Source organism: Mixophyes fleayi, chromosome 5 (assembly GCF_038048845.1).
Source record: "Mixophyes fleayi isolate aMixFle1 chromosome 5, aMixFle1.hap1, whole genome shotgun sequence".
Taxonomy (NCBI): domain Eukaryota; kingdom Metazoa; phylum Chordata; class Amphibia; order Anura; family Limnodynastidae; genus Mixophyes; species Mixophyes fleayi.
Genome location: NC_134406.1, coordinates 187,049,295 through 187,064,942, shown reverse-complemented (window position 1 = coordinate 187,064,942; position 15,648 = coordinate 187,049,295). Strand labels below are relative to the sequence as shown.

General features: G+C 36.0%; 1 protein-coding gene across 3 annotated transcripts in view; it reads left to right on the top strand.

Moving 5' to 3' along the window:
* Positions 1-15,648, top strand: part of RIPOR2 (RHO family interacting cell polarization regulator 2) — a 116,816-nt gene that overhangs the window by 42,564 nt on the left and 58,604 nt on the right. For all 3 annotated transcript variants that reach the window (XM_075213164.1, XM_075213162.1, XM_075213163.1), the window contains exons 2-6: positions 3,625-3,751; positions 5,603-5,758; positions 8,423-8,501; positions 9,212-9,235; positions 13,403-13,456. In XM_075213164.1, coding sequence (XP_075069265.1) covers positions 3,625-3,751; positions 5,603-5,758; positions 8,423-8,501; positions 9,212-9,235; positions 13,403-13,456 — 440 coding nt within the window. The remainder of the gene's footprint in view (positions 1-3,624; positions 3,752-5,602; positions 5,759-8,422; positions 8,502-9,211; positions 9,236-13,402; positions 13,457-15,648) is intronic.

Here is a 15,648-nt window from a genome sequence, read left to right as displayed (position 1 = left end):
CTGACTGGTCTGTGTGGCCAAATACTTTTTCCATATAGTGCATCTTAGATACACAATATAGGTTATTGCCCCTTGAGAGGGGATCACACAAGGGCCTGTTATTAGTCAACAGCTGACTCCACAGAAGAGTGCCAGTAGGTTATCTAACAACTGAATTTTTCTCATGACTTGAAGTGATCCAGTTAACTACTTGTTTAATTCTGAAATGTGTTGATAATTTTGGGGGAACATATGCCTCACCATCTGGGCCGGTTTGCTGATATACTTTTCAATAACACTGCGTGTGTGGTCAGCATTACCTGATTAAGATCCTATCAGGTTCCCAACAGTCCCGATTCCGACGTTGCAGTCCTGAGTTGAGAGTACTGTCCAGAGGTCGGCACCTTTGTCCTGACTTGCAGGAAGTTTAGAGGTACCATGGTGCACCAGTGCTGCAGGCACCAGAGGCAAATGCTATAGATATTCACAATGTTGGGAGGTATTGGTTCCAATGTTTGTTCACTGATCTCTGCTTGCAGTGATCTTAAGCCTTGCATTCTAATTTTATAAACGTAACTAACATTTAAAAATATCTTTTTGAAATGTCGTGTAAGTAAACTGCCTCAAACTAGCTAAAGAACAGTCACTGACCTAATATGTAGTCTGCTAAATGTGAGGTCTTCGAAACTAAAATATGTATATGTATGTAACTACAGCTAATTTTTCTAGAAGGCTTACATTTTACAATGACTTGTTAATCTCACTTTCTTGTACTGTTTTAATCTGAATATAAATTGAGTTGGCTCTTGCAGGGTTGATTAATATGGTGTAGCAGTTGCTGCCATGGAAACGTTTTCACTTGGCACACAAAATTTCATACAGGGAAAAAAAGCAATCATTAAGACAAACAAGGCTCAAAAAAAAAACACTTATTAGAAGATAAAAAAACAATTGTTTTTTTTGCTATGGATGGTACGCTAACTGTACATTAACATTTTCAGGGTCATTTCCACTTCATATATCTATTTCTTCTTAATTTTAAGAGCCAATCTTGAACAAGCTCTAAGTAGTGTGTCATTAAAGTTAGTAGAATTTTTTTTTTTATTGGCGCTTGTTGCAGCAATAACAAATCGCTGATCTACGCAATTTACCAAAAAATATCACTGGTACAGTTGAGCGATAAAGTCTCTGTAGTTGAGCATACGTGTGAGGCAGCTTGCTAGATTTGGGATTTCGGAATTTTCAGTTCCATTATTTAGCAAAAAAGATATTAACATAAATGAAAATATTTTAATACTATTGAATTTAAATAGTGCTTTATTCTGAGGATAAGGTATTTATCATAATTGTCTTTTAGTTGCTAAAGATATTTGACTGAATTTAATATATTTTGTGGTTGCTGAATTTAAAAACAAAAGTATTTTTTTTCTAATTGGCCCTAGTTCTTCAGATAATGGATATCCTCAATTGATTAATAGAGAACTTATCCATAACACGTGCATATGGGAATCTACAAGAACGTTCTTGAAGGTGAGACACGTGAATATTCTAGGTGTTCACTCCGCAATCATTCGATAATATTCCCCGCCCATCCGTATATAAGTGATCGATCTCCCAACCACCAGTCAGTTGACAGTTGAGCGGTTCGCTTTGTCTGTTGTTTTTCTTGTTTCTCGTTCTTTTAATATAATAGAGTTGTTTCAAGCAATAATAAAGTCAATTAACTAGAACAGGTATTTTATCTACCACACACACATGACAAGACCACATTAAATAAACAATAAGATCTTGACAAATGTGATGATTGCTTAAAATTTTTGAATGCTGTTTTTTTTTTTTGATGGCGCCCTAATTTGTAAACTTATCAAGGATTCTAATTTCACAAAATTTACGGATGGTGTTGAAGCTTCTACCTGGTGCAGTTATTTCTAGTTGTCAAGAACCTCTTGAGTAACCACAAAGCAGACAACTAAGAAGAACTGTTGAAAACATGCTCACAAACTTTTGGGTAATAATATGAACATAAAGGTACACTTTCTCCACAGCCACTTACACAGATTTCCGGATAATCTTGGTGATTTTAATGAGGAACAAGGGAGAGGTTTCATCAAGATATAATGGTGATGGAGGAAAGGTATCCAGGCACATGGGAAAGACATGTGATGACTGACCATTGCTGGAGACACCAACATGATTGTCCTGATATCTCACATAAAAGAAAATCGTACAAATAGCTTTTACTATGTATTAATCTGCTTACTATGTTTATCTGTTATTATACCAAATAAAATGCCATTATGTATTTCACGTGTTTACTTTTGTATGATTTAAGACCATTTGAATATGATTTGTAAGTAGGCTCTGCCTGACCATTACATGTCTTGCATTTTTATGTTTTTCAGTGAGGTACTAATTGTCTCAAAACTTAGAACCAATCTAGTAAAACTGATGTCCTATTTGGAATCAGCACCACAGAGTTGCCCCAGAGTCACTCTATTATGATTGGCAATAAAATGAATGTTGACCAGTGTTATCGTCACCCTGAGATATCAATAACAGAACAGGCCGTGGAGCTTGTTAAATAGACTTTCACATGCAACGGTACAGGGAAATCTTTGCAGACGAATGTTAACCAGATAAATGAAAACAAAAACCCTTTAATAAATATGTACCCCACCCCAGTACTGTAATAGTTTATAAGCAGTGCTTAGCGCCTTTATTTGAGTATTTCATATGTGGGGGAAAATAATCTAAAATTATAATATAGCATAGTTAAATCTAATCAACAGCTACTTCGCCAAGTGCCCAACAGACCAGCAAGGTCTCTGCTGATAATCACATTTTTATTTTTTTTCAACGTAAGCATGTATCAAAAATAAAGCAAAGGAGAAGCTTCTAGCATATTACATTTTTAATTTTATTTTTTATTTAAAAACAAAAAAACAAAAAACACACACACATAATAAATAGCATAAAACATAATGTAAAACAAAGCCACTAGCTGGGATGGCCGGACACCAATTGTTAATTTATGTTGTAAAAAAAATGTTTTGTTTGTCAGTTGATAACTGTTCTACAGATTAAAAGAAATATTATGTAGGAATTAGTTTAAAGAGTTGAATATAAAATTGGACGGAGCAAAGGGCATAGTGAGCATGTAATATAATGCAAGAAACCTACTGATTTCCACAAATAGTACGAGATAGATCTGCACGTTTCACATGCCTGATATACAGCCTGCTGACTCTAACCCCCACCTTTTTCTTTCTGTTGCCTCCTATGAAGTGTATTCATCTTCTAATCATAGTGAAGGCAGCCATTTTGTGGGTTGAACCAAATTCCTCAGACTTCAATTTATCATCTTTACTTGATGCTCTAAACCTGGAGTACATTTTAGATAACCATAGTAATATTAATTACCAGCTAATAAAAGCGATAAAAATTAGAAACAAATATTATCCTGTTTTAAATGTAGAAAGAAAACAAACAAAATTGACTAATTGTTCCCTAAGGTGGAAACCCATCACTGCCTATCTAAGTCAATGTTGTTCAGGCTTCACTTATCAGTGATAATACTGAAAGCCTCATTATATTAGTTACACAAAGAGGGCTTGCACTAAAACCTCCTCTGATTTTGTCTTCCAGAGTTATCTTTCAGAAGCCCTGATAACATGTCTGTGAGCTCTCAGACATTTCCTCCAGGCGGGCCTAATGGGATTCTTAGAAGTCAGTCATTTGCCGGCTTCAGTGGCACTCCAGAGAGAAGATCTAGGTAAGACATTATAATGTGCAAGGGCTAAAGGCAGACTATCCACTCTCATATTGTACTTTTGTTCTATTTCACTACTGCTTGTATAAAATCTAAAAAAAGAATTATCTTAATCCTATTGGAAAATATTGGTGTTTTGTCTATTTAGTTTTCTGACTGAGATAGTGTCGCTTGAGCCTGTATGGTTTGTATACCAATAATAATTTTATCTTCTGTGAGGAATTTTTCTGTTGTTAATTTTTTGAGTAATGTTTTCCAACCACTAGAGATGATTAATGACATTTTGACACAATTTCAAGCCAGTAGTTTTTCGACAGTAAAGTCTGTTTTACACAGGTATAAAGTGTGGTGACACACAGAGTTCAGATTTTGTTGCACATAATCTGCACTATTTTTCTAAATGTTGTAGAATTGTTGGTCTATAAATAGAGCTGGGGTGACAACAGTGTCCATTCTGCCTTTCATTGTTGTTGGGGTATAAGTAGGGGAAATTCAGTGCACTTAGGCCAAATTCTGCTGTCCACACGTTCAAAATTCTGCAACTAAATGCATAATGAGGTGAATATTTTCTTGAACACGTTTTAAAATGTTCTTCATCTATATCTACCACACAAGTTGTACTGGTGAACCTCATTCATAGCAATACAAGGCTTTATAGCGCTCTCTAGAGGGGGGAATTCAATTGCCCCCGAAGTACCGCAGCGTTAAAAATATTATCGTTATTACGGTAATATTAACTTTATTAATTTTTCTGCAAAAAGCCTGGATTAAAACTACCATAATAACGGTAATTACTCGCACTATTACCGTAATAATGCGCAGGCCACATTACTTTTAACAAGTAGCGCAGGCAATTGAATTCCCCTTAGTGCCTACACATAGAACACCATATATTAAGAGGTGGTTATTGTAGGTATGTAGAGCAGAATAATAAATAATGGTCACTGGGGATGTATATTTGCATGTGTCTGCAGACTGTAAAAATATGTGCAATTGTAGCTGTATACGTACCTCTTAAACCAGAGTTGTCACCTACACACTACACATCTAAATATTTGAACATATCACACCTATATAGCTGTATCTTTACATTTACTATGCATATAGTTTCTTTTGTATTCACCATCTTACATGTCGGCATTCACATATCCATCTTCTGAACAACTGTGAATATTAATGAGAGGGTGAACAGTCCAGAACCAGTATGCAACCTGAGGAATATCCTGACATATCCATCAAACTGTCTGCGGTACATACATCAGCTCTGAATGATCATGTGAGCTCATTGTCACAGGAACTTATGTCCTTTCAGACATCTAATATAAATCTTTGGCTATGACATGTGAGACACACAGACACACAAAATGAAAGGCAAAGGATCAGAGGTTGAGGTTGCCATAGGTTTAAAGATACGTTCTTATCTGCCATCAAATCTATGTTTCTATGTTTTATGGTTGCTTTGCTTTTTTTTTCTCAATAATGGTATGTGTTAATAACTTTACATACAATGAGGCTGTTCTTTTAATATTAGATATTTCAAAACTACATGACAGGTACAGGTACACTTAGTGGTCTACAGGTAAAAGGCATGTTCTTTGTAAATAACTTCCAATGCATAGTAGAAGAAAATTGTTTGAAAGTCTGCTCTAACTAGATGCTTAAAACAGCAAGATTTAATTTAGTAACATACACTTCATATGTATGGATTGCTTCAATGCAGTCTGAACTTTTTTGCAGTAATGGTGCCTGCTGCTGTACCAAAATAAATGATGTCTTCTGACAAGCATGGCGAGATCAAGAAGTGTTTTAATTTGACAAGACTCTTAACTGTGTTTTTATATATTTTCTGTATAGATGTAATTCTTTTCTCGGGAACTCTTCAGTTCCCAAAAAGCCTCAAGCAAAACAAAAGAAAATGCACAGTCTGGGCCACAAAAATAGCAGCGCTTCCAAAGAACCTCAACCTGAAAGAGTAGAAGAAATATATGGCGCTTTAAAAAATGGTCTTGAGTAAGTATTGTTAAATATGTAAGTATTGTGAATCATAGGTGCATTTACATTCAACTGCAAACTTTTATATATGGACTGACCTGTGCAAGACTGTGGGATTTAGAGCAGCATAGGAACAAGAGAAATGGTGTTGACTTCTGGGGCACACTTATCCAGACTTATGTGAGATACCTATGGATAAGTGTGCAGTAGCAGCTTTGAACCTCTCTTTCTACCTGGAGCAGTTTCAGCTCAAGTAGAGCATCATTAAAGTTGTTAGTCTCTTAGAATAAAACAAACTCTATTTAGTAGACCACCCGATAAATGTTGATGTTGGCCTTCTTTTGAGCTCCAGGAGTGAATGCCCAGGTCATTATACAAAGCACAGTTGGTTGAATTAGTCCTTTATTAGTATAGGTTCAGATAAGCATCTGGCAGAAGTGGAGAGGTCTATGCAGTTACAGAGAACCAGTCAGAGTGCAGTCTGCAGTTGATACTCTCCAGACATGGGAGAAACACAGCCACACTCCTGTAGTCTGTCCATCAATGTGGCTAATTCTACTTCCAAGTAGTTTATGCAATCGTATGGACTCTCAGGTCTACATAAGGGCTTTACAGGCTACATGTCCGACAAATAGATGTTCTACACATTACTAATATGATTTGTGTGAGAGTGAACAGTATAGATAGCAGTTTATAGTCTCCTCTGCATTACAATGGTGCATGCTGGAAACCTCCAGAAATCCAAGCAGAGCTCTCTTACTATAAACCAAACAATTATTTATTTTGCTTTTGTAAACACACATAAATAGACATAAAAATATTTTTTTCTGTACAGAATGTAATGTCCATATATTTTAAAGAATGTTAATAGTACAGAATGTCCTGTATGAACATGTAATATGTTTCCTTTAATGTCCACTGTAGAATATTTTATATTTATTTAGAAAAGAATGAAGGATTTATCACTTCTGTAATGCGCAATGAAGGGCTTATCTAATATGTTTATCTGTAACTGAGTTCTCTATTAAAGACCACTGAAACTATAATCCCCCCCTCCATTTTTGGAGCAGATTCTTCCAATATTGCAGCATGTGTAACCCTGAAAATTATCACAATGCTCAATGATAATCTGATTGAAAGTTATCAGCTCATTATCGGGCATATTGAAAAATGCAGTTAGAAGATGGCTGCAGATGACCATTTTTATCCTGGGTATTCCGGCATCTTCCAAAGCCACTAACAGGACTCAGTGATGCCAATGTAATCGCGCCTAAATGTGTGGCCAAATGGGTCATTGATCCTTTTGTCTGGACCTCTTTGCAAGCAACAAGATCTTCCTGTATGTAATATGACAAAGCTACTGGTAGTATTCACAAAATAAGCAAATGCAATTCTCAGGAATTGTGCAGAACTAAAGATGTGAGGAAGACAGTTTTTTTTTTTTTTGTTTTTTTTTAAGTATATCAGACTTTGGAGAGTGAAGCTGCCCACACTGTGTCTATTTTGTTTTTATCTATAGACTTATGGGACCACTCCATACATAGCCTCTTCAGGTAAACAAATGAAGAAGGCATTCAGCACCTCTGTAAAATGTATAAACAATCTCAACATCTGTTATCTCCAACATGACTCCATGATACTTCTCAGCATACTTTATTGATTGGTCTAACTGTTCCTCACTCGACCTGGAAATTGCGGGTGGCAATAAGTGATTTGAGATGCAGCCATATTGCATCCCTCTCAGCCTCATCAGTTCATTTTGGTGGCATACAGGTTTGGTCAAGTTGCCACCATAGGGTTAAATAATCTTACATTGTGTGCAGGCTCCATGAACCAGTTGAAGGGAATCTTTTCAGATTCTCAGATTACTTCTAAAAGATGACAATCTTACATACAAGCTTACATACAATACATGTTATAGGAAAAATTACATGTATTAACATTGGTGAATGTTATAAGATGCCTCTTTATATTGCATCAATGTTTATTTAAGCAGGTGGGGTACGTTTTTTTCAGCTACAATAATGGCGACAAAACTTACACCGACATAAAAATTCTGATTAGTATTAAAGTGACAAGGAGGAAATAGAGACTTGCCATATAACAGACATACAACATTCCACACACGCTTCATTCCCAGCACATGTAGATTGCGACTCTCTATAAAATGTCTACAGTGCAAATGACGTCACTTACAATGGCCAGAGTGATATTGCTGGTTTTAAAGCGGCACTGGGCGGACCCGCCGCCTGGATTACATTATACATCTTTTATTGCTGCAAATAGCTAACGGGCAAAATTTGCAAAGTGTCTTAAATACACCCCTTTGTGGACCTATAATGTGTGTAAGTACAAAGTGTAAACTTTCTTTTTTTTTTATCTTCCTCTTCAACATTCAAAACAAATATTTAAGTAAATGGAAACAAAAAGACATTAAAGGGAAGAAAGTTTAGATGGAAGACATAACAAAACATGATTGGTTTGAACAACATAAATTGGCTCCACGACACATGTCTGGGAAAAAAAGAGAATTAATGTTCTGCAGCCAGAAACAGACTCTTGTGGCTGTTAAAATAATCTTTAAACCAAGGCTTTACTAATAGTCTAATGTATTTGCTTTGAAATACCTGTTGTTTATCACATCTCATCAATACTGTCTGGTGTTTGGCTTTCTGTTGATAGTGAGTATCTTGAAGTTCATCAAACTGAGCTAGACAAGCTGACTGCTCAACTAAAAGATATGAGGAGAAACTCCAGACTGGTAAGTGTAGAATAATTCCTATAGTAAGTGTGATCTTCACCACATAAGAGAGCGCATGAATACAAAACATAGTAAGGCTGAGTACACGCTACAGAAAATTTATATTCATGCCATATTATTAACGATTTTACCAACAATGAAAGTCCCAATCAGCATGCAGATTCATGTGTACACACTATACACGTTTTACAAGATTTACCTTCAGATCTGTGTTCTTCATCTGTCATAATCATCAGCTGAAAAGATTGTGACTCTGTAAACTCTATGCAGATCTGCCTACACGGCTGGTTGTGAGTATGTACGCACTGCAGAGCTGGCACGCCAGTGTTCCATAGAGATTTTTAGTCAATGTATAAAATCAAATCAAACAGTACGATGTGCTTTGGAACGATAAAACATGATTGTTGGAGTGGACACTCTAATGCTATATCGGACCTACCGTTCATTTATCTTGTGATTGGCATGATAATCGGGTGAAAAACCTGTAGTGTGTACCCAGCCTAACTCTTGTTACTTGCTAGTTTGGAACCTGGTCTGTTACAATCATGTTATCACTACTTTAGCTTGGCTTTAACAAGTTAATAACTGCTGCAATAAACTGTTCAGCCACACTGGTGTAATTTTAGAGCTTCTTAGTTTATTTAATTAATTTTAAGTTTAACATCTGTGCATAGCTATTTAAAAAATATATATATATTTTTTTTTTGCAGGGAGTTCTATATGATTTGGACAAGGTACGTTGTTTTTTGGCTCTTTTAATAGAGTGAATGATAATTGGGGAAAAAAATGCAATTTACTGCATGAATGAATGAAAACTTTGGTATATTTTTATTATACCACATATAATATTTCTACAGTTGCATTTACTGACATGGGCATAGTGTTCTGTTTGGTCACCAGGAGGTTTTGCTGCAACCACTGAAGTGGTTGTGTGGCCACAGCTAAAACTCTGACGCTCAAGAACCACATCAAATAAAGATGTAAAAAATTAAATGAAAAACCGTGAAAGTGTAATATGAAATTCAATACATAAAAGCTAGAAGGAAGTGTCAGTAGTCAGTAATAATTAATGCACTGGGATAAATCACCAATACACAAATTAAAAATGTGCACTATCCCTTTTTAGATATTTGCCTGACCTGAATTTGTGTCTGGAATTAAAAGAAAATGTAACATTGAAAAGTTAAAAAAGTTACTTCTATTACGGATTTAAAACAAATAAAAACTGCTATGTGACAAAGTATTACAATTAAAGCAAACACGGCTAAATAGTCATTAATAATGGCTTGGCACGAGGAAAAAGTATTTGCTCAGTTATTGATAACATTTTGCCTGCCTAATGTACGTTTAGTCTGTCACATATCTTTTTCAAAGTGACTTGCATCTGTCTACCTAGTATATCAATGGTAAGGTTTAATCCTTCACTCTGGCTCTGTGGTTTAATACGGCTTATTATAAACTAGCTATGGGAATGTGAACTTTGTTTAAAAGAGGCTCTTACTCCATTATCCAGTTGTAAGCACAACTAATGCTACTCTCTTAAGTTGGGTACACACTGAAGAATTTTTCCGACCGACGTGCTATCTCAAACGATTGTACCTACGACTGAAGGCCCGATCAGTCTGACGATTCATGCGTACACACTAACACGATTTACTTTCAGATCTGTGCTCTTCATCTGGTCCTTTGTCTGGTCCTCTAGTCCGGAGAATGACAGCACAATATTCATTTACTCACTACTGTCTCATTGTCACACTGATTAAAACCGCCTTGTTCTAGCTATCCACATGTCCTAAAGAATTTCATTAGCATCTGTGAGTCTGAAATGAAATAATCTTTCTCAGAACGATCAAATGAATTATACCTTCTACAGTACTCTCTACATTTATTCACTCTGACATTCAGTACTAACATCGGCTGAATAGAGCCCGACTCTGTAAACTCTATGGAGATCGGCAGCATACACACTACATGCTTTGGGACGACTTTAGATCATCGTGTCACTATACACACTCACACGATATCTGACCAAACGGTAGGACGACGGCTGATTTGTCCAATTATTGGACGAAAATCCTGTAGTGTGTACCCAGCTTTATTAGGAGAACTCAGGCTCCCGTAAACAAACAAACAACACTATAGGGGATATTCAATTGTTCCTCCGGCCGCCGGAAAAACGAGCGTGTTAAAACTATTACCGTTTATACGGTAATATTGCGCACAAAAAACGTTTATACGGTAATTACTCGCTGAATTTCATCTCGCAGCTCAGGGAGCTGCGGGATGAAATTCAGCGAGTAATTACCGTATAAACGGTAATAGTTTTAGAGCGCTCGTTTTTCCGGCGGCCGGAGGAACAATTGAATACGCCCCTATGAATGAAAAAGTGCAAAGACACGAATAAATACAAATTGTTGAAGTGTAACCTTTTCTTGATAATAATGCACTTATTATACAATGTTATACATATTTGTCTAATAAACATGCTGAGTTTATATATACTCATGGGACCACTCCATGCATTGCCTCTTCAGGTAAAACAAATGAAGAAAGCATTCAGCACCTCTGTGTATAAACAACGTCTCATTATCTGTTATCTCCCACATGACTCCATGAGACTTTTCAGCAGCCTGCAAATAGGCTGGGTACGCACTACAGAAAGTTTATCTCTATGCGATCTGTAACGATTTTACAAACTATAAAAAAAAAAAGAGCCCCAATCAGCATGCCGATTCATGTGTACATACTATACATGTTTTACAAGATTTACCATCGGATCTGTGTTCTTCATCTGTCATAACCATCAGCTGAAAAGATTGTAACTCTGCACGCTCCATAGAGATCTATGGACACTGCCGGTGCATGAGTGCATACACATTGCAGAATTGGAACGACATCCTTGTTTTGTTGAACGATATTTTTAGTTGAATGACATTTAATGAAACAATACGATTTGCTTTTGTGCTTTGGACAACAATCGTTCATAGTTACAGCGTGCACACTAATGCAATATCAGACCAAACAGTCGTTTAACGTGTGATTGCCTGATAATCGTCTGAAAACCCTGTAGTGTGTACCCAGTCTAAGAGAATTATTATGGATTCCCTTTTGGAGACCTTCCAAAGTCCTCTAGTCCCGTTCTGCCCCCTCAAGTATGTAGAATGCAGAGGTTTGTTTTGAGACTATAGAATAAGACAACTCATTTTAAAAAGCAATTATAATTAAGAAATTATTAATAATATTAATTGCTGTAAAATCATTTGATTTTCCTTTTCAAGTCCAAACTTATGAAAAGTGACTATTTACATAGGAATAGAGACCGGAATAAATATCATTCACAGTATACATCAATGGTTGGTGTAGTTGTCATTGGAAACAAGAGAAACTATCATTTGAACACTAGCCATTACTCAGACCAATGGGAGCATGTATAATCTCAGCTTCACTTTCTATCATTTTGGAGATGTCATTAGGACTGCTAAACGTCACTCAAGATGTATCCAAAACCATTTTATTATGTGTATGGCGTTTTGTCTTTTAAAACACAATATTCGAAAATATCTTCCAAACATGCCTAAACACTTGCAATCACCTTCATAAGGAAAAATGTATGAAGGGCGTAGGAAGAAAAAAAAACATTCATCAAGATTTATAGGAAACTACCGTAGTGATCCTTGATTAATAAGTAGAGGTTATTTTATCTGTAACAAAGGGAAAGAGTGTGGAATTGTGCATACATATTTCTGTAATTCTGTATTCTGTTAGACATGATATCATGGAAATCATATTTATTTAAAATGTAGAATTAACAGGTATTTAAAAAGCAAGGTCTTAGCCACATTACCAGAACATCATAACCTTCTATTACTTGCAACACATGTCTTGAGAAGTTATGAAACAAATCCTTCCCTTTTCTTTAAAATGCAATTTGTGGCTTCAAGTGTGGAAATATTGTTCTTCTTGAAATTGTGTACTGTAATTCTGTTTACCAATAATTAACATACACAATTTTTAGAGAATATGTGAAGTGTATTTTTTTTTTTTAAACTAATAAAATTTGGTTCAATTGTACCCAAAGATGAGCTTTTTGCAGTATGCATGGAAATAAACCTCTTGATGGATGAAAAGCGCATAGGAAACCAGAAAAATTATGTCATTTATATGGTAGAAGTTGGAATGGATGTAAGCAAATAATTTTGCCTTTTTGAAGGTGTTAAAACTGCTTTTAGGCCAGGTGCCCTCAGGCAGTTGACCAATGCAAGTTCAGATGCCAGTGGAACCTGTATGTGAAACGCAAACGTATTTGATATGGGGATGTTTGCTTGAGGTTTTACTCATATACTTGGTAGTTCAATGGAGGTTACTCCATTGGCCCCAACATGTTTAATGTGCAATAAATGCATTGAATGCAACAGGTATCTTTTGGAAAACAGCAAAACTGATACAATGTGAGTAATATCCATGAGTTTGTATGGGACCATTGTAACCAATGGGTTTCATTTTCAGACCTGTTTTCATGATTGCACAAAAAATGTTGGTACAGTGTAATTGTTGACATTAATGTTTCTAAAAGAAAGATGCAGAAGTTGCAAGAATACTTGTTGTTTATGGTTTTGTTTAAATAAAATATTATGGACACATTGTGGTGCTTGTTTATTGTGTTGACTATGTATTACCATTAAATGTTCAACAGTGCAGAGTTTAGGGAAATAAATGAAGTAAGGCTTTCAAAGTTAAGAAACGCAAAACTGTCAGTTCATGTTCCATTTAAAAATGCCCTAAGATGATCTTAATGCAAGTCAGACACTAGTGACAGGAAAAGGTTTTATTTTAAGTTCACAACATTTTTTTTTTATTCAAAAAATAAATACTTTCTCTTTTTTTTTTTTTTTTTTTTCCAGCAAATCAAAACCATTGAACGGTATATACGGAGACTGGAATTTCATATGAGTAAGGTAACTCCAAAATTCTATAAACTTTTTTCAAAACTGCACATCTATGCAAAGGAGACTTGCTTGCATAATATACTGCATTTTTTTTCACTGTGGTCAACGCACACGAATGCTAGGCAGAGAAAACCAGAAAGTATAAGTGGTATTGAGCCATAAGCTGCTCCTCACACACTAATCTGTCCAATGAACAATAGTTGGCTGTATTGGACCTGTCTAGGTGGGCCAAACAAATTGATTTTAAGGGCACAATGTTTCCTGTCTCATGACTGTTTAGGACAATCATTTTATTATGTTTTGGATTAGGTAAAGCAAACAACTGGTGTATTACAACGTTCCCTCTTTTATCAAAAGCAATAACAGCCAAAAGCCCCCTGATATCGCAGGCCTCCACCATTGTCTCCCACGGGCAGCCCTGACCATTGGGTTCATCTACTGAAGAGTCATTTAACTTTATTAAGGGCACAAATCGTATGGACACAAATATTGATTTGGTCACTTTAACAAACAAAATAGCATCCATAAAAGTGTCCTTGCGCCTGCATACAATCAATACATGAAAATAATCAAAGTTTACAGAACATATTACAAATGTGCTTAAAAACACATACAACACTGCACACGAGTACACGAGGGTCTCAAACACTGCAGCTTATCTTTTCTCCGGGAGATGCAGATGTCACATATACTCTGTGGCAGCTCTGTAAATCAATTTAAAGGAGCTGCTATAAATAGTGGAAATGTGTCTGTTAAATAACAGGGTGTACAGCTGTCCTGGGTTTGCATGCAGCGCACTTCTCTGCTACTCTTTTGTGCCACCTGTTGCCCTGTATCCTGTTATGTTATGAAGCATACTTCCTATTTATCGAAAACTGATACTGTATCTCTCTACAGTACCGAAATTCTAGAAATGTTTTACCATTTGTTCAACTAAGGCAGTGTGCAGTCCCATGGTTGTGAGACATATTAATGTTTACTTTTATCATCTTCCAGCTTGCCATCGGTACATTTACATCCAAAGCAAATGGACCTTGGGTGGGCTTAAATTTAAGTCCATGAAATATGATGCAGCCCCACAGTTGAACACTTTGCTTTGTGGTCAATGAGAGTTTTGAGTTCCGAGGAAGTGGTCAAGATTGTGTGAAATCCTCCTCCTCAATACAACCCCCCCCCCCCCCCTGTCGTCTTCCAATAGTTACAGGAAATCCTGTGATATCACAATTGTGATGTTATATGGGATTTCCCTGCTAGATCAATTGTATGTAGTGACTGATGTATGATTACACTGCATGTATAACTGTTGGCAATATGGGAAACCAGAGATACGCTCTCCTGGTTAAAGAAACAACAATTTATAAATAAAGCAAACATGAAAACATAAAATCACATTTGTTTCTAAGACCTATATCTTCATCATACCTTACATTGAAGCTTATACTTAAAACCATTAAAAATGACTTGTCTGTTTAAAAAAAAAAATAAAACATAGGGAAAGTGTAAAATGTGTGCTGGACATGAATATATCAAATACCCCAGGCATAAAAGGGTTATATACAGAACAAGAAATACAGGATGTACACATTTTATGATATGTAAGCACAAAAAATAAAAAGAACATATAAAACAAAACATAATAAAACATCTAAAGGGGTGTGGTCTGGGGAAGAGTGGTAGGGAAGGAGTGCAAGTGAAAGACGAAAAAAAGTATTGATCGAGAATAAGAGTATTAACTAGGTTCTTTAAATCAGGTCGATTTTAGGTTTTGACTACTCACATCTCGAACAAATGCTACATTCCCTATGCCTACATGACACTGATTAATAGGATAAGAACCAGGATAGAACAAACTGCTCCTCCAGTGTCATTACTCTGGATCCAACCCCTTTCCACTTATTCTATCAGTTGGAACATTATATGGCTCAGTCTTAAGCTAGGTACACACTACAGGTTTTTCACCCAGTTATCGTGCCAGCGACTATTATTAGCGATTATCACATGACTGTTAGGTCCAGTGTTGCATTAGACTGTACGTTCCCACAATCATATTTTATCGTACCAAAGCACATTCTATTGTATCGTTTCATTTGATTTTATAACCAGACTATAAAAGATGGAACGATGTCGGGCAAATTCTGAATTGTGTATGCATTCACAACCAGCAGTGTAGAGTTTAAGATCACAATATTTTCAGCAGATAG